Below are 25,000 nucleotides of genomic sequence, written 5' to 3' on the forward strand. Positions count from 1 at the left end.
GACGTCATCCCACGCGTCCGCCGCAATGCACTGAGAGGGGGCGGACGGCAAAACTACCGAGAGCCGCGCAGGCCAAATGTTTTGTCGCGCTGGCGGAGCGCGAGTGACGTCATCGCGCACGGTCAGGGTGTGTAACGTGTCGTGACGTCATCGCGCACGGTCAGGGTGTAACGTGTCGTGACGTCATCGCGCACGGTCAGGGTGTGTAACGTTTCGTGACGTCATCGCGCAGGTCAGGGGTGTAACGTGTCGTGACGTCATCGCGCACGGTCAGGGTGTGTAACGTGTCGTGACGTCATCGCGCACCGTCAGGGTGTGTAACGTTTCGTGACGTCATCGCGCACGGTCAGGGTGTGTAACGTGTCATGACGTCATCGCGCTCCTCCGTGGGTGCCGGCGGTAGATGTGACGCGTGCGAGTGAAACTGGTGGCGGTGACGTCATGACGACGGTGCAGAGAGAGAAGGGGGTGGGGGTCGTACGTGGCGCTCGCTGTGTGACGTCACGCGCGCCGAGTGAAAGTCCACGTGTCTCTCCTGCGGCGTCTCGAGTGCCGGTGGTGGCCTGCGTTGAAATCATCACGCGGCCTACGACTGCGAGGCCGTAACATGACCGGCCTTTCTTTCTTTTTTAAACAATACACGTTTTTTGCCTGAGGTTACTGCTGCCGTGTTCGAAGGTTGGAGTAGAATATTGTACCCTACATTAAAACACAATTGCGGTACAGTATGCAGTTTGCGAGTTTGTAAGATTACGGTGCACGTCCAGTGGGAAGAGGCTGGCCCCTGACGATGTGGAATTTCCACCACGAACTCGTGAGTCAATGAGCGGATTAAAAACTAAACTTTGTATTTCATCGGGTAAAGGCCCACTGAACTATGTGGCTCTTCTTCAAAGGCGACCTGACTACAGATGACAGCTCAACGTGGAAGTATCGCACTGATATATTTAACTAGAGCCTCTGGTCAAATCTCCCGGAATGCACCACAGATGTCGCAAGCCAAACAGGGTTGAGGCCACATGGTAGTTTAATGGGTGACTACCATTGCACAGACAGGTTGTCGTTGGGCACGTTGTCTCCGTATGTCAACAAGCGAGGCATCTCCAACCTGCACGAACCATTTTGCTGATGGCAGCCCTGATGGTCTCTAGAAATTCCATGGAGGAGTTACAACAGCATCTACAACAGGACTTTGATCATCTTCAACTAAATTCCCTAAAACTGGTCCTCAACGCTAATAAGTATAACCCGTAAAAACAAAGTTTTTCACTCTAAATCCTTTATATGCGTGGCGGCTAGAGTCCTCTCGTCCTCTGGCTTGAGATGGCTGCCACCTATGGGTCAGATGATTGCCTACCACCATTAAAAGCAATTGGTAATTAAATATAATTTTTTCCTAAAAAGTGTAAAGTTACGGAAACATTTTTTCACGAAAATAAATTGGCACGCACAACGAGTCTGTGCAAAATGTCAGCTCGATTGGATCACGGGAAGTGGGTTAAAAAACGACCGAAAGATTTTGCACGGTCATAAGCGCGCAAGCAAGTGAACTTAATATAAAGGATTTAAAAATCGAAAGACCTTCATTCTAACACGTCATTCAATTCATGTGTGAACTCATGAAACAATTTATTTCCACTGTTGCTATTACCAACCATGATCTATCCACTGGTGGGATGCTCTCTATGACATCACCATCCTTTGCAATACCACAATACATCTCGCTCTAGACACTACAGTATTCGCATAACATTGACAAAATACATAATACAGTCATTGTTATAACCCAATAAACACGTGAAATCATTTTTGTTCAAATCTTTATTGAATTTGCTTTTATAAATAAAACAAAACTGGTCTAAGACAACACAGCGGTGATGTTTTCACTTGGTGCAAGCACCGTCACAGCAACACCACCATCGACAGCCATTCTCAATCCACTGCTCAATGAAGGGGTGGGTGGCATCTGCCGACTACGAGGCAAAATAGGGCCTGCAGAAGTTGCCGGGCAGCAATGGATTGCATCGCCCCACCGTCAAATGCAGAGCTCACAAAAGGAGGGCTTGCAAGAGCGTTACACAACGTGCACCGCTTCATTGGGCAACGCATCAGAAAGAACACGAACGAACAGAAATTGCGATTTTGGTCAAGATACCCAGGGATGTGGTTTTAGTTATCGGTCAACTTTGCTCAAAGACCAAAGAGACGACTTGACAATGTTGCATGGGAGTAATGCAGTTAAGCGAATATCTGTGCTTGAAAGCCACTCAAGAATGTTACGAGCGATGAGTTTGAATACATTGCAAAGGAGGGCAACATGGGGAATTGACTAAATTACCGACTTATCACAAAGCAAAACAGCTTTATGAGAATGTGCATCAAATATGGCGACGATGTGGTGCAGAGGTTAGCGTGCTGTGCGATGAACCCTGAGTTCGATTGCGGTCCACAGCTTACACCTGTGGTGGGTGACATCTGATTTGGTCGTATGCGCGCCATTCACCAACCCACATTGATCAGCGTGGTTAAGTACATATAGTCAATCAACGTCCCCGACTGAAAAAATATGGGGAAACTTTCATCCAGTAGTGGATTGATAAGGGTCTGTTAATTATTAATTAAGTATCGCTATAAAACATTTTGGCAGGTAAGCAGCCAACAACGACGTGACCAAAATCAATGATTATACCAAATAACGTGCATTTCATAGCTTTACAGCAACAACCTAAGTAATATCACAACCTGCATTGAAATATTGAATAACATTTTACACACGGATGCTGAACTCGCACGGTGTTCAAGTGGCGTATGGTGTAAATTTCAAGTTAACAGATTTTTTTGGGCAAGTACGTGTCACTCACTGCAAGGCACCATGGTTGCACAGAGTCCACCATGGTCCTCACTCAGTACATCAAGACGTTGTCGTTGACAACAGCACTGCCTTCAAAAGCCATCACTCATTGCAAAATAGCATATTATGAAACCCTACATGCACAAAATGTGAACGAAGCAAAATCAGCAACAGAATTTGCAGCGATTTGCACAGTAAAGTCATCGATTTTAAAATTAGAGTTACGTCACTTGGCAATTTACTCATTTTTACTGTTTTCCAATGTAAAACTATAAGCACCCATACTCTATAAACATTGCATATTTCAAAAAGGCATGATCAACAATTACTAGGCACAAATCTCTGATACATAAAAACAAATTGTAAAGAAATCACCATGTTCAATTTACGGAAAATAAATGCAATTTACTGCTGGTGCCGTCATAAAGGCCATGATAACTTTGGCGATTTAAAGTATTTGGCTGCTATAACTTTCCACATAAGCCACTTTGTTGAGATATCATTTGTTGCCAGGTCGCTTCTGAAAAGAGCTATATAGCTCAGTGGGCCTTACCTAGTAAAATAAATAAAAAAGGTAAAATAGATTGCTGGTAATCACCAGCAACAGTTTTTATTATAGACAATACAGTAACTTGGTATGACAATGTAAGTGTTCTGCATAGCAAAAAAAACAGGTTTGCACTGTTTAATGAACAAAAATTGGTGTCGAGCACAAACTTGATTGTAAGATGCCATCCCAGTTGCCCACAAAGGGGAGTAAGCGATCAGCTTTGACCAGATTTAGGCAAGTGCGTTTATATATCTAAAATCGCCATAATGTTTCATGGCCTTGACGAGGGAAAATCCAAGAGGACGGAGGTGACAGACAATTCATGACCGGAACCAAGCGAGGCATCCTCTCCTCAATGAGCTCGAGGGCGACAAGGGAGGATACACTGTGCACCTATGCAAGTAATGGACGGACTGAACTCCCTGCAATATTTTAGTTCAGCTAAGTACAACATATTAATACACTTAAAAACACCGCATTTCACGGTGGAAGTGTGGTATAAAAAGGATGAAGTTTACAATTTTTTACTGCTGTCTCTTCCATTAAGCTGGGACAGAATATAGTAGCCCAAAGAAGCGGACTCGAAAAACATTTCAACGAGATCAACAGAAACTCACCTTGTTAGTTGAAAAGAGAACACTTATTGGCCAGAATGGCTCTGTGCCACAGCATGCGTTAGCACCCTAAACTCAAATCAGCAACCCATATTGTCCCTTATTTTCGACAACAATGCAGCACATTGGCCAGTGCTAGCTGAGACCCTTAAAATAAAACACAAAATTCCCACGAGTGGACATTGCAGTTAACGATACAGCTTGAAAAATGTATTAAATGGCACTTTTGCTGGTAGAGGCAGTTAAGATAAAAAAACAAAATGGTGTTGTATGTGCGACCAGCTTGATGACATGCGAGGTGGTTGCGCTATCTCCAGGCATCGGGATACTTCCTCACGTAGCGGCTGAATGCATCATAGATCGCCTGCCTGTGAGATAAATCACATTAAGTTACTTTACACCTTTGCCAATTACGATCGCCATCGCCTTCCACCAACAAAGGGTGCCAACATTGCCAACCTGGTTTACACTGAGGCCACGTAGTATTTACATATTAGTGCATGTGTACAGCCCTTGTCAATCCACTGCTGGATGAGGGCCTCAAAATCCAACATGAAGATAGAATTCCTCTTTATGTACTGCGTCCTCCTGCCACCCAATTACCCAACAGTCGAGTATCTCATGCAGATTCCTTCTCTGACAATAATAAATGGGTGGATTTTGAGGTGTCCGGTGGCTCAGAGGTCAATGTGCTAAGCTGGTATCGTTGAGACCTTGGGGTTAAATCCAAGCAGCTCATAATTAAAGTAGATTGGTCTCAGTCTGGTAACGAATTATTACACGAAAAAAGACACCCATCACATAAATTTTGTCTTACACTAAATTTGTCTATATTACAGCACTGTGAATGAAAAATATTGCTTTGTCCGTCATGTGACAAACATTACTCTCAGTGGCAAAAGAGGTGGGAAAGTGATACCCCCTGCTGTGCAAACTAGAGGTCACAAAGGGATTTCACAGGTCGCTCTGTGATATCCACTCCCGTGAGCAGGTCTCTAATTCCAAGGATTGCACTGCTCAGAATGGATTCTAAATCTCATGATGTGACACCAGTAGCACAATCGGGATACAATTGCAGAAGAAAAAAACAAGGATTTACAGCTTGCATAGCAATACATCCCGCATCTCATAACGTAGATGTCATGACACAGACCCAAGTGGTGTGGCCCATATCTCGCACTCACCTGAACTGGCTCTGTGAGAAGAGGTATGTGCTGATGTGTCCTCCATCCAGGTAGCGAACTTCACAGCCCGGCCAGATCTCATGCAGGTCGCGCACGCCCGCCCGCGGTATGTACGCGTCTTGCGTTGCCTGCACCACAATGATGAGGCTTGGGTCCACGGGCACTGCCAGTGTTACACGCGCATTTACGCACGTACACATCGTCAGCCATGATCAATCCACTGCCATTGAAAGACCTCCCCAATCCGTTGACATGCCCCAGAATCCTGCGTGCAATAATCTACCTATATGTACACATGAATACACACACACGTGTGTGTATATAGAAAACACAAAAAACGAGGATTCATGGAATTGCATTTTCACAGACTGCTGGGGGAAGTTCTGTTAAGTCATAGAAGCTCCAGCATGGCACACGAGGGGGTGGTGTAGTCAGAACTACGCCCGGATTATTTTGTCTCCTCTTTGCTGATGTTTACACATCGCACCAGGTACTAATTTCACCGATGCTAACTTAGGTCACCGATTTCATACTCCAGTACACTATCCACTATGCCACCACACCACCACGGTACAGCTGTTGTGGCAAGTGATGTTAGTGAACATCTATTAAGGCCTGCCAGGCAGTGAAGGGGTGATGTAACCAGAACAATGCACTTCTAACCACCTTTTGTCCCAGTTTTAAATGTAATGCATAATTTCATGCTAAATTGACCTTACGGTAGCTCAGGGCATGTTTAGATAACTGGTAATGGTAGGTTGGGCCTGTAATCAGTCACATCACGGTGTTAAGAGTTATATTATATTAATTTACAAAAGTTGATCATACTTCACCACATTGGTCAGTACAGATTGGTGAAAGGGGTGCCCAGGACTGCTACAGATATCACTCACCACTGATGATAGCCATAGCTGGGAATCAATCTCAAGTTGCCAGATACATAGCACATTGTGAGAACCAATTCTCCACCGCTCTACCCCAACGATTCAGGGTCAGTGGTGGTCTATATTAAACTTAAGCCCATTAATTTCTTATAGCTGCTGACCCCACACGCTGGCCTGTACCACATCTCCCCAAATTGCTCCGTCTCGATTCCGGCGCGCACCAGAAAAGTTGCCGACGTGCGTGCACTCGTCCATGACGCCCTTCATGAAGAGCAGCGACTCCTTCCTCAGAAATGCCTTCCTCCTCTCGTCCTCGCGCCGCTTGTGTTTTCCCTCCTCCCTTCTGCTGCTCGTTTTCGCCGAGCCGCTTGCGGTCACGTTGCCGGCCGCCATGCCACCCACAAAACTCATGGTGGCACCGCCTCCAGCTAGGGCACTGCTGGACTGACCAATCACATTCACAGTCTCATGCCCGCTTTTGGCTCGATGGCCAATCAGATTCAAGTTGTGACTCGCTTCGGCCACATCTTTCATCCCATCCATCAGTTTCACGGTCCCGCCCACTCGCCTGTCAATCACACCCTGGGCCCCGTCTCTGTAATCCTGACGGCCAATCGGAAAGTTCTGGGCACTGTCCGAATGCTGGAGGTTGTGTAGGCCGTTGAGGGTGTCCGACGAATGTCGCACAAAGTCTTGGCCCATCCTGAAAGAATCCATCTGTCAGTAACAGACGGACAGTGCATGACCACAGCTGTTTAGAAGATGACCCATACATTTCTGAAACGGTGTTCACTGGAGTTGAGTATATACTGGATGACCCAGTCTGACTTGAATAAGCAGTTGCATTTCAATGGGTCGTGGTCCAAGTGTCGATCGCAGAAGCAAAATAATATTCGTTGTATTGCTAGTGAAGGGCCTAATGCCATTCACTGGAGTTTCTACGAGGAAGATGAAAAAAATGACTCAATTTATTAATAACATATAAATTGGGCAACTTACCATTTTACAAAATAAATTTGTTTCTCTGTAACAACCTGGCATTGGTATTCTGCAATGTATGGATTGTTTACAAAGTATCATCCTGATTAGAGCTGTTTGCTATCGCACGTAATTTCTTCGCATTCACTACGTCCTAAATGCTGTAGCTGTATACATGTGTATCCTTCATATTCATTTTCCAAAACAATATTTAGTCTAAATATATTTTACTTATTTAAATGAGTGAATTGGAAATCTGACAATTGTCTGCGTCCAGGAAAATCATACCTGAGATGTCATGCCAGCTTCAGTTGCAATTTATGCAAACAACCATCGTCTATGGACTGGTAAGGCCCCTATTACTGTGGAAAGCGCAATATAATGCCAACACGATGGCGTTGATGACAATGCAAGTAGTAATTATGTAAAAAAATGATGAGGACGATGATGGTAGTGTTGACGATGAAGACATTGTTAATGGATTATCATAGCAATATATTATATAAAATAAACTATGATAATTATGGTAGCGTACATAATTATGATAACAGTCTTGATGGCAATGATGACAATAATGATGACAGTGATGGTGATTATTGAATAAATCTATTGCAGTGATGATAGTTATGGTGATAATAGTAATGGTGATAGAAAATAAATCACAATGGTAATTGTGATGATAACGTATGACTGTCACGATGACAATGATCGTCTGGCTGAGCGTACCCCGCAGTACTCCAGCAGGCGCGTGATTTCCTCCTCGTACTCGCTCTCTGACGCGTACTGCTGCTCCAGCTGCCGCCAGTTCACGGCGTGGCTCAGCACGCCCTGGATGGGGAGTGGAGTAGGGGCGGGCAACGGGAACATCAACACGCAGTCGTCGGATTGTCTCTGTTGCACTGCACGGCATGGCAGGTTTGACCACACAATGCTGACACGGTGTCTCGGAAATCACCTTCTCAGCCAGAGATGGGGAAATGTTTCCTTCCTGGGCACCGGTCATGACTTTCAAATACATTTTACGGCTCACGCACTGATACACACCTCGGTCACTTCTGTCATTACAAGAGGCCCTTGCTGTGACCGAATTAGCTGAGCCCGGGAAAAGTAGGAGCACAATGCTGCCATGCCAGATATATTCCCCTCTAGCACCCGATTAGTAGTGTGGCTAAGATGCTTGCATTCACCAATAAATATTGTTTGTGGGCTGTTTAAAAGTGGTAGGCCTCATGTGGCCGTGGGTCAGATATGGCTCAAGAAGGGAGCCATGTATATTCCCCACCTATACTCGAGGCCAGGGGTCTGCAACCAAAATGAGCCATTTTTTTTGTTATGTGGTAAAATATTCAATATTTCAAGAACTGAAATGCATGTTCATGACGTCACAAAGCAGTCCTTAAAGAGCCGCATGCGGCTCCGGAGCCGCAGGTTGCCGACCCCTGCTATAGGATAATGCCTGACCCATTGTGCTCTCTGTGTGCCCTTGGGTGTCTGCATTCATTCACGTGATGTGTTACTAAAGTAAGGCAGAGCTTCCAGTTTTTTTATTGGTAAACAGCACGAAAACCTCTTAACAGAGGAACCCAAATGTGCTCCATCACAAGAGTGTTCCACCCTGGCAAATGGGGTGAATCAGATTCTACAACTATGATGAAGGGCCACTGCACTTCTTAGTTTATTAACAACAGTTTTTTCACCGTAAAAACTGCAGATTAACCTATAGAAGAAAACTGCAAATCCATCAGACTGCACAAAACTGTAATCGTCAAGGACAATTATAAGCTTATCATATATGCAGCATTCTTCAGTGACAAAGTAATGTCAGTGACGACGGTGGTTTTCGGGCTATGAAAATGAAATGGCAATGTAATTAGGCAGGTGAGAATGGCTAAACCTTATGTAACAGGGACCTAGTTGCGTGCTACATTCTACACTCTTGGTTTTGTATACTATTGTTGTTGACTATTTAATCACGTGCTTACTCCAATACTTTGTGTTGATTCAGGTTTTCCTTGAATAGCATATGGTTCATCTCATGGTCTCTTGCCTGATTATATATTTGTAGTGACATCGCGGATGTCACTGTATGGAGCCGGGCCGAGAGGGCCGTGGCGTGCGATGTCCCTACATTGCGGACAGCACCGGGTGGGTTGCTGTGTGAGGTCGGCTCTCACACAGCACGTTGTGCGATACATTGTCATCGCGTACACCCCGTAGGTGGGTGTAGCACCAGCCCTAGCGGGGCTTGGTGAGCGCTTGGATAGCGCGGGCACCACGCATAGCGTGTAGTGCGGGCTCCCACAAGGGGGAGTGGGAGAGTGTCAGCCCAGGGGCAGGGTTGCCCCGGGCCATGGCTCTCTGGTTGACCCCGTAGCCACGTGATCCAGTGTCCACAGGGAGGGCCCCAGGTGGGGGGGGGGGGCTAAGGGGTGATCACGTGTCCGGGGAGAGCTCTCGAAAGGGATCGGGAACTAGAACACTCAAGAAGGCAGGCGGGGCCAAGGGTGGAGCAGCCCCTGACCCGGGAGGATATAAGGTGGGTCCCTGAGAGGGACTGGGGTCGCTGCATTCTACAATCTGGAAGCTCCACGTCTACAAACTGGAAGCTCTACGTCCTACGAGATATCAACACGTGGTCGGGGACCCGAGTGAGGGTCTGATCCTTCGTAGCTGTAACTCCTACGTAAAGAGTAGTTAACTGGGTGGTCACCAACCTAGGCTGTATCTGGTGAAGGGGCAGTTACCCCTTTGTGTTAATGGGTTGATGTTACAATAAAAGTGTTGCCTCTAAAGAACAATGTCTGCGACTCAGTTGGACTCACTATATATTGAACGGAAAATGAATGCAGAGATGAGTGTGGCTTTATCCGGGCTGCGCCAACTCACGGTGGTGAAGACGGCAGAGGCTGTGGACCAGGAGAGGCAAGGCACCAGTGGGATTGGCTTGGGCCAATTGGTGACGGCCAGGGAGGCCATCTGCACAAAAACAAAGATGACCCGTATAGCCTTTAACAGACTGTTGGGGCAAGTGCTGCGAACGGACACCTATGAAGGCCAACACGGCACACAAGGGGGTGGGTGGCCAAGTCGACCTAGGTGAGGCCCAGGATTGGTTCATATAATCGTCACCGATGTTGGTGGCAATGAGGGGGAATGAAACTCGGGGGTCGCTCGGTTCGTAGCGCAGCATGCTAACCACAGCAACCAACGCTCGCCACACATGTACATGCACAAACGCACCCTTATTGTGCCGTAAATTACTTACATATCAACAAATGCGTATCTTCTCGAAGCCACGAATTCAATTTTCCAATCTCTCATCGTAATTCGGGACGAATGGAACAGGTAAATGCAAGAGTACGCACGTGTCCGCCCATGGAGATGCCGGTCATGGCGAGCGGCCCGTAGCCCTCACGCTCCAGCCAGTGCAGCAGCGCGGCCGACTCGAGGATGAGGGCGCCGCCCATTACGAACAGATCTGACACGTTCCGCAGGCTCGAGCGCCTGCACACACAAGCACACGGCATCCCACAACACATAGAGGAAGTGTTACCAATTAAAAATAAATTATTTAAAATTTACCAAGGCCTACTGAGCTATATAGCTCTTTTTCAGATGCGACTTGGCCATAAATCATCGTTCAACGAAGTGGCTTATAATCACGTGAAAATTTATAGCAGCCAAATACTCTAAACACGTGTTTCTAAATGCAGAGGGAAAAACCGGAGGACCCAGAGAAAAAATACACGTGACCACTGGGAACAAGTGCAAATTCAAAATACACAGCAGGCATCAGGGTCGGGATCGAACCCACGACCTCTTGCATGCCAGGCGAGGTAGTTAACATCTCACCACCGTGGCTCCCCTTTCGATCCTCGCCCTATTAGCCGGGACCACATGGTGGCTGATGTCTAGAATGATCCTGTGGAGGTTGGTGGATCCTAGGAAGGGGGCATCGCCCTTTGGGAGAAATGCGTCTGTGGGGCACCGAGGTGGTGTCTTCAGAAAAGCATATTTTTTATTGTATATTTGTGAAATTACCAAACCCAGTGGGGGGTGTGAGGTGACCAGGTGGTGGCAGTACAGCAGGTGGGTTTGCAATCTCATCCTTAAAGACCTTTGAGTGTTATCTCCTCATGTACATGATGGTTTCCTCCCAAACTTACAATAATTCCTAAAATGGGTTTGGTCAAACTTGCCAATGCAGGGCCACATCTAAAATAGGCATGAGACAGTGAGGCTTTCCTGGGTAAATGCTGGATCAATAAATGAAATTACAGGAGTACGGAGTCCATAGGCCCAGAGCAGAATTGTTCACTTGTTGTTATGACCTTAGGTGGAAATGTTGTGTTACTTATTGGAAAAAAACACAATACATATTTTCAACAATATAAATAACAAAAAATGGTAATTCACTGTTAATGACCTCATAAGCATGTTCCACTAAACATCTGGCATTTCAGCTATAACTAATTTCTGCACTGATGCTTGAAAAACATCTGGGAAGGCCTCACTGTGTCTTGATCAAGACTGTTCTTGCTTTTCAATAGACTTCTGCTTGACTGTCTGGCCAACTGCATTTAGAGCATTCTTTTGAACGTGGGAGAAAACTGCAAAGTACCAAGAAACAGACACACTCACACGAGATAATCTCTACCCCCAGCCTGACCCTATTCAAGTCCAGCCTAAACACCCTCCGCGTTTCCTCTGCCTGTGAACGAATGCCTCTCTCTACAAAATGAATATGCTCACTGTGTCAGTACAGAATCTTTAGATGTGCTAAAAACTGTCAAGGTATATGAATCCAACTGTATAGTATTGCATTTAAAATAGGTCAGCCAACTTGTTGGTGCACACAATGATTACAGACTTGCTGGCCAGTAAGCTTGTTTCTCATGTAGCACAGTGACTCTTGTTAAAGCTGGGATCCCCACGTGATCTCATAACCTGGCCTGCAACCACCGGATTAAATTAGGTAAATCCCTGTAAAATCTGGATGAGCCCCTCAAGTTGTATCTACTGAACCTTGTTGATGAGCTGTAAATAGACGCCGTAGATTTACACGTAAAGTTATCTCATCAATACACTGTTTGGTGAGGGCCTCCCAATGCTGTATGGGTCGTATGACCATACTTCACCACACTGGTCAGTACAGGTTTGTGAAGGTAGATGTACCATAGAAGGGATTTTGCCAAACTGCCCTCTGCTGCCAACGGAGCAGCCTATCACACAACCTGTTCTGTAAATGGTACCTGGCCACCAAAGCACTACCCAGGCCCAAAATCCTGCTAATCTTCTGAAATCTGAGATTGAGGTCATTCCTGGATGTGGTCACAGGTATACAGCGTGTAAATACTGTTTTAAATGCCCACAAAGTACAACAGTGTATAGTTTCAATCTCTCAACCTATCATGTACCACATTTCCTGTGTACAATTTGTACGTCTAATTGTACCGGTGTCCCATGCCATCAGAAACAACTTTCATCTCAATTATGTGCAGCATTTCGAGACCGTTTTCATTGTTGCAGTACTTACACTTGGGCTTTGGGCTTCCTGTAGCCATGTGGAATCCCCGAGGGTCAAGGTTCACATGGTAGCACGGGTGTCATCGTATTAGCTTCAGAAGCTCAGCAGACCATTCGGCCACAGGGTAGAAGTCAAATTTTTGGAAAGATATACAACTTCAATTGTAATGTTACCAGTTTCCATTTCATATACACCTCTGATTAGCACGGTTGGTTACGTACGTTGCGAAAGAAGTTCAACATACATACATACAGTTGCTCAGGCACTGTGCTCTTGAACCTGAGTTTGAGTCCCGGTCATGGCTAACATCAAAGGCAGGGGATAACTGAACTGGTCATGGGCCCTCATCCCGCCTTTATCAACCCACACTTGTCAGCGTGGTTAAGTGTGGTCGAATAAACTGTGAGGAGGCCTTCATCTATTAGTGAATTGACAAAGGGATTCTCTATGATTAATAATTATGTAAGCGCACAGGACACTTCCTATTTGTGGTTGCCTACAAAATCCAGGCAACTGCATTACAGCTTTGGGTTGCTGACGAGTAGTGTAGAGCTTGAAACCGGTCCACATATTTCGTGCAATAAAGCTGCCATTTTTAAATATAACACCGGGAAGAAACTGTTCATGACGAAAAACTTTGTTAAAAACTATTTTTTTAAGATATAATAACTTGAGGCCCTTTGCCACTCCAGTGCTGGATGAAGACATCCTCACACCATATTGGCCGTGTTTTTTTTCCCTCCATGCTTCACCATGCTGGTAAATACAAATTGGTGACGTGGGAGGCATGGTGCTAAGCCTGGTTCAGAAAGCACTCACGCAACTGATGTTTGCCATGGCCAGATGTTGAATTCAGGTTGCAGGGTTTACAGCGCAGTGCACAAAAAACTGTGCCACCGCATCCTCCCCTAAGCAGCAGCCTATTAGCACTCAATTGTAAACACACGTGGCTGAATCTAATGCAGCCCTACAGTTGGGCTTGGCAGAGGATATAGTAGGGGTTTTCCAGCAGCAGTGACGAGATTCCGGCCTCCTTGATCATGGGCCGTGCCATGAGCGCGCGTCGCCGCCAGAAGTACTGCAGGACAGCGAGAACGATGTGAGCACGAACACGCGCAGCCATGTGCACAGTCCAACACAACGTCGCGCACGGGGGGCCGACAACACAGCGATTCACCCCAACAGTATTCTCGGCCTCACCGATTGTGCTTACATAGGAAAAGTTATGTTTTTTTCAGGTGCAGGTAATTAGAAATTATTGCTAACCAATGTTTAAAGCATGTATTCATGAGCACTGTCCATCCGTTTGTCTGTAATGGGAGGTGCAACGACTCTCATAAAGATGATCCAACATGAACAAAACTTTGTATAAAGCTGTATTGCTATCATGGATTTGCCCTTTACAAACATGATCAAAAGCATTTACCAAAACTTAAGAGACACTCATGATCATCACTAACCACCGATAAAATCACCAGTCTCGCTGTCTTAATCATTTCGGCTGAATCGCATGCACCCTACCAAGCAGAGCCGCTATCCAAGCTTGGTCATGTCATCATGGCCTATGGATGCACTGCTTCCTAACATGCCTGGCTCGAGCACTTCTGTTTTTATCGCTAATTCAATCAATTCATGTTGTAAAGTGTTACAGAATCTGCGAGCCACCCTCACGCACACGCACCATGCGGACACGACATCTCCGCTCTCACGACAACACGCACCAATCACATGCGGGGGAATGCGTGGGACGGGGGTCAGGGGTCAAAGGGCAGTGACGTCGCCCGGCCTAGGCCCGGCCACCGTGGATGTGTCTTGGGAGCGAGGGCGGAGATGGAGGGGTTAAAAGGGGCTGTGGGGACATGTGTTCGGGGTTGGTCTTGGAACGAGTGTTGCTGTGCGTTGATGAACTAAAGAAGTGCTTTAACCATTCTACGACTCCTCTTCACAATGTTAACCGTCACTCTTTAATGTCAACTCGACCGACCAGCCTGACATAGTACACAGGAAATAAGTTTTTGCAGAGGACATGGTACCCGCCACACAAGCCACTACAAGCCACCAGGCCGCCTCAAAACTACATTTTGGTGGATTATTTAATCAACAAGACTCCACCCATCGTCAAACTCAAGAGGATGCAGAGAAAGACTCAATCAACAAGAAATGCAAACTCACATGGTCCCCAGTTCCTGCCAGGTGAATGCACACGGGCCTGTTGGCTGTCTTCCATTTCAAAGGTAGAATGAATTGAAATCTGAACAGGGAAGGCAAAGGAACAATATATTTACTACTGGACACAATAATTGGTTCATATGGTGTTACAGCCTTACTCAAGTATACCCATCTGCAGTATCGTGTGTGCCGCTGTATCGATATGGCTGATGTCACAGTCACAGGAGATCAGCCGATAGCCTGGATGCATGGGTGGCAGGGTGAGCGCTGATATGGTCTCACCTGGCTGTGACGATCTCGGGCGGCATGATGCCAGGCAGGTAGTGCTGCAGTGGCGACGTGAAGTGCCCCTCCATGATCCGCACATCGGACTGCTCATAAACCTGCCACGTGACATGTTAGTGCTACACGCGAGCATTAAACGTCGCTGTTGCAGCATAACATTACTTTGCTATTGCAGCAACTACCAGCAGCCCTGTACAATCGGGCAGATTTCTCAAACAATTGTGAATGTTGTGATAAGTGTGAAGGTTGACAAGATGTTATATATAAACTACATATTTTCAGGGAGCGAGCCAAGCTAAAATTACATTTTATGGCAGCCATATTGTTTTTCAAAATGGCCACCATTGTCAAAGATACACCTAAAAACTGTACTTTTAAAGGCACATAGGTTGCTTGAAGTGGCGATACACACATTTGTGACCAAGAAATTTAAGACACTTTTAATGCATTAGAGGATAGGAGCATGGCTCATGCCTATGGGTATACATGCCTTAAGGCTGTCGGCATCTCCCATGTAGTGTGGATATAGCTTTCTGGAGTCTAGATTTACTGTAGTGTAACCTACACAACTTACTCCAGTATTGCTCTGTATGTTGGCCTCTTCAACACCATCCCCTTAATCTGATCGGACTTTTTTTGAAAGGCAAACTATAGCACGGCCCTATAGTGGATCGCTGAGCTTATCTTCCTGGCAAATCACACACTCGCTCAAGTATGTGGAACAAGCGTGATGAGGTAATGTTCTTATGTATACTTATATTTCTTACTTAACATGCCTCAGATTTATCAATAGTTTCAGCCACCACATTCTAAAACTACAACTATAATCTTCTTTCCCTCACTGGGAGAAGTTGAGAGAAACAAAAATTGCATTTTATTAGCTTGAGTAAAGAGTTTTACCTTGTAAAGTTGGATATGGTCAATCTTGTTTATAGTTGATGGCCAACCTCAACAAATGGCAACCATGGTGATCAAATTGCATAAATCTTGACATACAAGATAACAAATCCATTCTAAGTTGAAATCAAGGTCTCAGTGGGGTTATTTTAGCTTGGGTCCCTCTCTGAAACTGTTGAGTTTATATTCATAAAGCATCCTGAAAACTTTAATGCTTAAATCACATGTACTATATCCTCTGCTAAGCCCAACTAGATAAATGTTCAAGGTAACCTGTAGCTTGGTACAGCTCAATGCACTCTTATTCATTGGTGGGCGTGGCTCATCGATAACTCCTGACGTGTGTCAAACACATTCATATATACCATGCTGCTGCAGATTAATACATTTTTGAAAGCCTCCTTCCACAGCAGATGAAGATGAAAGCTCTTCAAAAAACTTTTGCACATGTTGTCGGAGCTGTATCAACACAATCTACGCACGGGCACCATGTTTAAACTAGACAATGTCACGTGGTTCTGCCAGCTGTGGTTTTAACCTTGTCCACGTGGATGGGATAGTCGTGTGGCACCAGGTGCTGGCATCTCTCACGGTTCCCGATCATTTTCCGAACTCAAAAATCCTGCACACCCAGAAAATCACACACCAAAATAGTTGTCTATTTTTCTTTTACACTACCTCCCCACCCCTCACTAAACCTCTTATGATAACCGAGCATATTTACAAGGGTTTTCACAACATACAAATTAAGATGCAACAACTTACGCTTGTGAGACCTTCCGCAAGAAGAAAAGAGGAGCAGCGTCTGCCAGATATCATGATTTATCTCACGAGAGCCACTCACTATATAGAAAACTCAAAAAGCCATGGGCTGGGTACATTGCAAAAAAAATCACAAAGGATAAAAATAGAGATAGAATGGCAGCCAAGGCAGGGGAATGTGCACTATGTGACGACCCATACGCAGACAGGGAATACTATTAGAGCTCATCTTGAACGGATTACCACTGCATATTAACATCATGAATTAACCAGCCAGCAGTGGATAGAAAATGGCAATCTATATTTTTACACTCATGCAGAAAAAGTAAATTCTCATGAAATTCTATGTTTGGTGTTGGAAAATTAAAATTTTTGACGTATTGGTTTAACCGAGACTCTTTGTGTGAAATGTATGTGACCAATTCATATTGAGCGTGGGTTGCAGACACCTACATGAGGACATAAACGCAAGAAAGCTGCTCTTCACTGTACAGCAACCTGACTGTGGAAGTCATCTCAAAACATTCAAACAGGCCAAGGCCGTTTGACATTAACACTTACAAAAATGCATTTTACGCTAAATCTGCAACGACCAGCAACAAGTGGCCTATTCGGTGAAAATGAAACAAAAGCGATCGGTGCTGCATCGGTCCGGTTTCAACCGCCGAGGCCGTGCACAGAGAAGACATGACAAAGTTTTGGAAGGGAGGGATTGCGAAGAGGGGCAGTCATGTCCACCTTTTGAGGTCCTCGGGCCGGCCCCAGCCATGCGTGAAGAGCTTGGTGAGAAGTAGGCGGCGGTAGAGCACGTCCAGCCGGCTCATGGCGCCCAGCGTCACTCACTCTGCAGCCAAAGCGCGCGCAGTAAAACCACGCTCAAGTGGCCCAGAGTCTTTGCGAGGCACAGCTTGGGTTTACGGAGTCGCAACAAGGGCACCTTGTCTGCAATCCACAGTGATAGAACAGGTAAAGCTACTACAGATCTGTAACTTCACAACCTCATGCCACTCCTCGCAGATGTCTCCACTAAAGGGAGTGAGAAAGCCCCTGGAAGGTATCTGGCCCGCTCTTTCATGCTGGCCAAACATCTCGGAAGAGGTGGGAGTATCCACACTTTACCCCACCACATGCGACCCGCCAATGACTAACTGTGGTGTGATAACTGTAGCTGGGTCTATCCGGGGCGGTGAACCAGGAAATCTTTCTGCACCTGGCACACCACATGCAGTATACTTCTCACTATGGTTGGGGCGACTAGACATTTGCCTACTTCAGTTTACCAACAACAAAGAAAATCCAAAAGAGATGTTTTGGGTTAGATCGCATAAATATATAAGTGTGTCGTTAAAATCCTCCACCACCCGACACAGGCAACTAGTAATGGTTGTCACGTAAACAGAACATGCCAATTCGTCACGAGTACAGCACACCGGTGTGTTCGAGAGCCATGCCATAACAAAAAACCTCCATTATGGATGATATTGGTCGCGAAAGCCTACGTGTTAAACTGAACAGAGAAAATATTCAGTAATCACAATTAGAAAAGGACACTGGCAAATCATTGTTTAATATATTGTACGGATTGCATGCTTACATACAGTACAATGCGTATTTTGCAACAACAAAATTAAAATAGTATTTATTTCGTGAACTAATTGTGTAATATCTCTTGTGCAACCTGGCTTACAAAATGCTTGCATTTGGCATTCATCTTTTGCACAGGCATCTGCTAACAAATATGAATTGGTGGAGGAGCGTCCTAGATTAAGCACACAAATCACTAACTTGAGACTATCCGAATGCAATTTTCATTTTTACAGCAATGAACAAACAAAATAATCCGATATGAAGCAGCTTCTCAACACACACTCTGACCAGGCTTAAGCCCTTGTAAAAACACGAAACAAGACGTACATTTGCACTTGTAAGCGACTGTCAATGTCTTTTTAACCTTTGGACTACCTGCCAGAAAACCAGAACATGATCTATGCCAATTGACAGTTCAACCTCGTGTGCAACTGCACAGCGATCATCTTAATAAATATATAAAAACGATGCAGATGTTGACCCCACTGTGTTGCTAAAATCCACTCAAACCTTTTCATTACTGATGTTAACAATACTTCGATTCGTCACAGATGTAATGGATCTGCGAGCCACCCTCACGCACACGCACCATGCGGACACGACATCTCCGCTCTCACGACAACACGCACCAATCACATGCGGGGGAATGCGTGGGACGGGGGTCAGGGGTCAAAGGGCAGTGACGTCGCCCGGCCTAGGCCCGGCCACCGTGGATGTGTCTTGGGAGCGAGGGCGGAGATGGAGGGGTTAAAAGGGGCTGTGGGGACATGTGTTCGGGGTTGGTCTTGGAACGAGTGTTGTTGTGCGTTGATGAACTAAAGAAGTGCTTTAACCATTCTACGACTCCTCTTCACAATGTTAACCGTCACTCTTTAATGTCAACTCGACCGACCAGCCTGACATAGTACACAGGAAATACGTTTTTGCAGAGGACATGGTACCCGCCACACAAGCCACTACAAGCCACCAGGCCGCCTCAAAACTACATTTTGGTGGATTATTCCCACCGCTAGAAACTTCACCTGAACCCATCCAAAACAGTTGTGGAAGCTAATAGGGTTTTTCCCCTTTTTTCTGGCAACAAAACTGACACCTTTTGCAAGGAATCATGCTTACATTAACCACAATACCTGCAGTCAAATGCAAACAAAAAACAATACTCTGATAATTTATGCATTGTCTTTGAAACTGATTGGTCCGCACCAGAGACAGCTTTCTTTGGAGCCTAGTCTCATATGGTGTTCGACCAGATGACGCCAAAAGGCGCACAGTTCAAAGACAACGCAATACCAGAGTAATGAGAGCTCGGGGTGAGCAGCTACATCATGGGATCTCCTTTGCCAGTACCAAAATATACTAATAGGGTTTTTCCCCTTTTTTGGCAACAAAACTGACACCTTTTGCAAGGAATCATGCTTACATTAACCACAATACCTGCAGTCAAATGCAAACAAAAAACAATACTCTGATAATTTATGCATTGTCTTTGAAACTGATTGGTCCGCACCAGAGACAGCTTTCTTTGGAGACTAGTCTCATATGGTGTTCGACCAGATGACGCCAAAAGGCGCACAGTTCAAAGACAACGCAATACCAGAGTAATGAGAGCTCGGGGTGAGCAGCTACATCATGGGATCTCCTTTGCCAGTACCAAAATATACTATGATGTAGCTGCTCACCCCGAGCTCTCATTACTCTGGTATTGCGTTGTCTTTGAACTGTGCGCCTTTTGGCGTCATCTGGTCGAACACCATATGAGACTAGGCTCCAAAGAAAGCTGTCTCTGGTGCGGACCAATCAGTTTCAAAGACAATGCATAAATTATCAGAGTATTGTTTTTTGTTTGCATTTGACTGCAGGTATTGTGGTTAATGTAAGCATGATTCCTTGCAAAAGGTGTCAGTTTTGTTGCCAGAAAAAAGGGGAAAAACCCTATTAGTATATTTTGGTACTGGCAAAGGAGATCCCATGATGTAGCTGCTCACCCCGAGCTCTCATTACTCTGGTATTGCGTTGTCTTTGAACTGTGCGCCTTTTGGCGTCATCTGGTCGAACACCATATGAGACTAGGCTCCAAAGAAAGCTGTCTCTGGTGCGGACCAATCAGTTTCAAAGACAATGCATAAATTATCAGAGTATTGTTTTTTGTTTGCATTTGACTGCAGGTATTGTGGTTAATGTAAGCATGATTCCTTGCAAAAGGTGTCAGTTTTGTTGCCAGAAAAAAGGGGAAAAACCCTATTAGTATATTTTGGTACTGGCAAAGGAGATCCCATGAAGTTGTGGAAGCCTTCTACCTTGACAACAAAACTGCTATTCAACTGCTCAATGTCACATTCTGCAATTAACAGGCGATATAAGAAGTAGATCCAAATTGCCTGGATGGGACTCTGAACTGGAAGCAGACCTTTGGAAAACAATATTTTAAAGACACACGAAAAGGGCAGAAGTAGGTTAGAAGCCACTACGTGGGGTCCTGGAGCTTGCACGCTTTGAACGGCAGCATTGGCGCAGAGGAAAACTGTTGCCTCCCCATTCATCAGGACGTCAATAGCATCGCTTGAAGTCACGCAAGCCCTTTTGGACCCATGTGCTTCACCTGCAACAATGCAAGTTCAAACCTGATGAAGTTTGGAGAGCTGAATAGAGTTCAAAATAACTCTCAAACAAACACCTTGTGAATTAGCCAATGCAGAAAATCCCTGGGTTTGATCTTCTATAAAGTTCATGGTCCACCCTAAATCACATCCTCACAAACCATGGCAGATTCGGATACCTGATGCTCAAATGGAAAATTTAAAACTATCCATTGTGCGACTGTGGTCATCCAGAACAGACCATACAACAAATAACGATGCAATGCCCGATCCACAAATAGAAAGAGACATCACAGCAATGCATTCCGCTGCTCCTGACTCGGTTGTCTGGCTTGCCCACCTGAATGTGAAATTGTAGTTTTTGCTCTACATCTACATCAGCCATACGAAAGAAGATTGGCGCAGATAAAGTATATGGAATATACTTGAACGCCGAGTACTGTCCCCTGGATTGGTCGAGCAGCTCTCACACACAGAGTTCGTGGGCGCACAATTCGACACAGAAATGCCCCCCCGTGACCAGCACTGTGAAACCAACCTTGATGGAACGAATGTGTATTTAGCCCACATAACACTCCCGAAGGTCAGAAGAGATGTACAAAAATTGCATGCACTTTCCACACCATCGTGACCAACTCGAAGCTACCAACAATTCGTGTAACCCTCCGCTATCCCGCCTGAAATATCGCAAACCTTTATTGGCACCAGGGCAAAGGCTCTCTCAATGCGTCCTCCTTCAACGTTGAGTCGCGGTGGAGAACAACCTTGGACAACGTCCCAAAACAAGGACCTCATCATTGACACCACCGCAAACCCCCCGGGGGAATTGGACCTAACAAGGACGACGTGGCCTGCTATGAATTGCATCTAAACATTGCACTGGAGGGGGGTCACCGATGGAATATGAAACACAGCCCTCATTTGGATCTGTGGCTGTCAAGGCCACACCAAGGGACACGTTGTTCCCCAACAGCGCCCACGTTGGTAATTCGCTGGCAGCATCTCAAACATTCCCAAAATCACTCCTGTCGCTCTTAACTGGGTCACCAACATCGACAACATATAAGGCTTGATAATCGCACCCCAATATAAAAGTGTTGTTCTAATGGTCAGCAATTATTCAAACTTCTATAACTGCTCACAACTCAAATAGTCCGTTCGTAACGCACTCATTCCTGCCCACTCGATTAATGAAGTTTACCACCATATTCTTGGTTCTTTCGGTAAAGTCACGTAGAAGGGAAATAATAAAGTAATAGAAATATAAAACAATAAAAATTCTCACGACGTTTCGACTGCAACACAAGCAATCATCATCAGATGTGAAATCCGCAGCAATACATTTTTATTTTTAAATCCTTTATGTTAAGTTCCCTTGCTTGCTTGCGTGCTTGCTTGCTTACGACCGTGCAAATCTTTCGCTCGTTTTTTAACCCACTTCCCGTGATCCAATCGAGCTGACATTTTCCACATAGACTCGTTGTGCGTGACAATTGATTTTCGTGGAAAAAAAATTCCAAAATTTTACACTGTTTAGGGGAATTTTTTTAAATATTTAATTACCAATTGCTTAATGCTGACAGACAATCATCTGACCCATAGGTGGCAGCCATATCAAGCCAGAGGACGAGAGGACTCTAGCCGCCACGCATATGAAGTACTCTTGAAGACGCGTGGACACCGTAGGTAAGGCACACGTATTTATTTACTCAATGTCTTACAGCGCTGAGGGATGTATCGGCCCCCTCACCCGTATAACTGGGAATTCACCTCTAACTAGCCTTCCTAGCCGAGTCCTCCACTAACGGGCTAGGGGAGGCTGTCTGGCCCGACACTGGTCAGTCGGGCTACGGTACCCGGAATCCCAGAGGACTAACTCTGGTTCCGGGACCACGCCACTGGCTCCAGCCTGCGCTGCCCTTACAAGGGCGGCGTCCGCAGGGGGAGTCCAGGGCCTATCTGGCCGGTCTTCCTTCTTCCCTTAACTACTCTAAGACACACCCCCGAGCTCTCTGGCTCATCCCTTTTTATACCCCCCTAGAGGATCGAAACCCCCCTCACGCCGTCCAGTGCGGACGTCGTTGCGGGCACCACCCCGTGTGCTCACGGAGTCCCCGCCCACTGTGTTTGTTATCCGTTAGCTCCCATGCAAACAGCCCTACACAAACAGCCCCTCTGTAACAGCCCTACACATATAAAGGATTTAGAGTGAAAAACTTTGTTTTTACGGGTAATTTTTTATTTTCTTGCTGTGAATTTCACACCTCATGATGATTGCTTGTGTTGCAGTCGAAACGTCGTGATAATTATTATAGTTAAATGTTTTTATTGTTTCCCTTCTACGTGACTTTACCGAAAGAACCAAGAATATGAATCCCTGCAGTCACGAAAGCTTCAAATCAAAGTTTACCACCGTCTACCTTGCTTAACTATGCCTCTCTTTTACCCATCGCTCAGTTGACACCGTGCGCTCAAACACAAAGTCACGATTTTCCACTTGTTACCAACGTTATCGTGCCAGGCTATGTGCACTTTGAGAGCACACGAAATAAAGACACGACAAGGACACACACAGGAACAGGGAGACATGCATAGACACATTGACAAATATTAACACTGCTCATATTGACACATGTACGCAATTACACACACAATTACACTTGCATGGGGTTACGGAAACGCACGCACACAAACACGTTAACAAAAACTTACACATACAGTTAAATCTATATATACTTAATATAAATGTATACATACTGAAACACACACACACACGTGTTATTACACAGATGCAAACATGCCTGCGACACAGACGCACAAACACGCACACTTACAAAGACAGACGCCCCCGTGTAGTAGCCTGAACAGACTGTTGGGGCAAGTGCTGCTAACGAGCGCCTATGAAGGCCGGCATGGCACACTGACACACAAACAAACACCACAACAACAACAATCTCAAATTGACAGTAAAATCGCTGTGAGCGAGCACCTGTTAGCCCCGGCTGGCGAGACCAGCATCACACGCCCGCCACCTCAACTCTTCTTGTTATCACCGTCCCCGAGGTCTCAACCACCACCACAGCCAACAGCACCAACTCCTTGACTCCCCTCGTGGTGGCGACGGCCAAGTCGACCTAGAGGCGGCCCACGGCTTGGCGAGGTCACGTCAACCCACCCCCCACCTCGTCCAGTCGCCAGTGACTTGCACTCTTATTGGGCCAGTTCCAACTCACCTCCTGTAGCCAATCACAGGAGCCCACCGCGGGGGGAGGGGGTGGAGTCAGGTGGGGGGGGGGGCTTTTTTAACCAATCGCGTCACGGAATAATACTGCAAGGGGAGGGGGAAGAGGAGGGGAGGCAGGAGGGGGTGGAGATCAGCGGGGAGGGGGTGGGAGTAGAGGGGGAGTTGAGGGGGGTGAGAGGGGGAGGGGTTGGAGGAGGGGGGGGGGATAGGGGGCAGAGGTGGGAGAGGAGGGAACGAGGAGGGGGCAGAGGAGGAGGGGCGAGAGGAGGAGGGGGTGATGGAGGAGGCCGTGTGCTCCGTGGCAGATGACGGGGAGCTCTGCATGCTGTTATGAGCTACCCGTCGGAGGCCATAGGACTGCGAGGGGGGCGGCGTAAATAACGAGAGAGTGAGCGAGAGAATGAGCGAGAGAGAGAGCGAGTGAGAGAGAGCGAGAGAGCGAGCAAGCGAGAGAGTGAGCGAGAGCGAGCGAGCGAGGGCTACATAAAGCCCTGTTTAAAAAAAAAAAAAATTACGAAATGATGAACGAAACAAAGTGCCGAATACACCGAGCATCTTCTTGTTTCTACTGATCGAAAAAAAAAAAGAGAGAGGAGGAGGGGGGAGAGGAGGTATGAGGAGGGGGAAGATGAGGGGGGAGGAAGGGAGGAGGGGGAGAGAGGAGGAGGTGGAGGAGAGGAGGGGATAAGAAAAGGGGGGGAGAGTAAGGGGGTGGTGAAGGGGAGGAGGAGAGGGGAGGAGGAGAGGGGAGGAGGGGTGGGAGGAGGAGGTAAGAGGGGGGGGAGGTAGAAGGGGGGAGGAGGAGAGGGGAGGAGGGGGCAGAGAAAGGGGGAGGAGGAGGGGGCAGAAGAGGAGAGGGGGCAGGGTCAGA

At 46.3% G+C, this 25,000-nt stretch overlaps 1 protein-coding gene across 1 annotated transcript; it reads right to left on the reverse strand.

The window, feature by feature from the left end:
* Positions 1 to 1,806: 1,806 nt before the first annotated feature.
* Positions 1,807 to 24,091, reverse strand: ABHD18 (abhydrolase domain containing 18). The gene is given in 14 exon segments (XM_061552317.1): positions 1,807 to 4,383; positions 5,200 to 5,362; positions 6,305 to 6,800; positions 7,788 to 7,889; positions 9,948 to 10,037; positions 10,427 to 10,565; positions 12,598 to 12,623; positions 13,580 to 13,666; positions 14,761 to 14,839; positions 15,040 to 15,140; positions 16,478 to 16,548; positions 16,551 to 16,561; positions 17,440 to 17,643; positions 23,875 to 24,091. Coding segments are annotated over 13 exon segments (1,512 nt in total). The 5' UTR covers positions 17,526 to 17,643; positions 23,875 to 24,091; the 3' UTR covers positions 1,807 to 4,322.
* Between the last annotated feature and the right edge of the window lie 909 nt (positions 24,092 to 25,000).

The sequence above is a fragment of the Lethenteron reissneri genome, chromosome 16 (assembly GCF_015708825.2).
Source record: "Lethenteron reissneri isolate LAM-NWPU_2019-01 chromosome 16, ASM1570882v1, whole genome shotgun sequence".
Lineage (NCBI taxonomy): Eukaryota > Metazoa > Chordata > Hyperoartia > Petromyzontiformes > Petromyzontidae > Lethenteron > Lethenteron reissneri.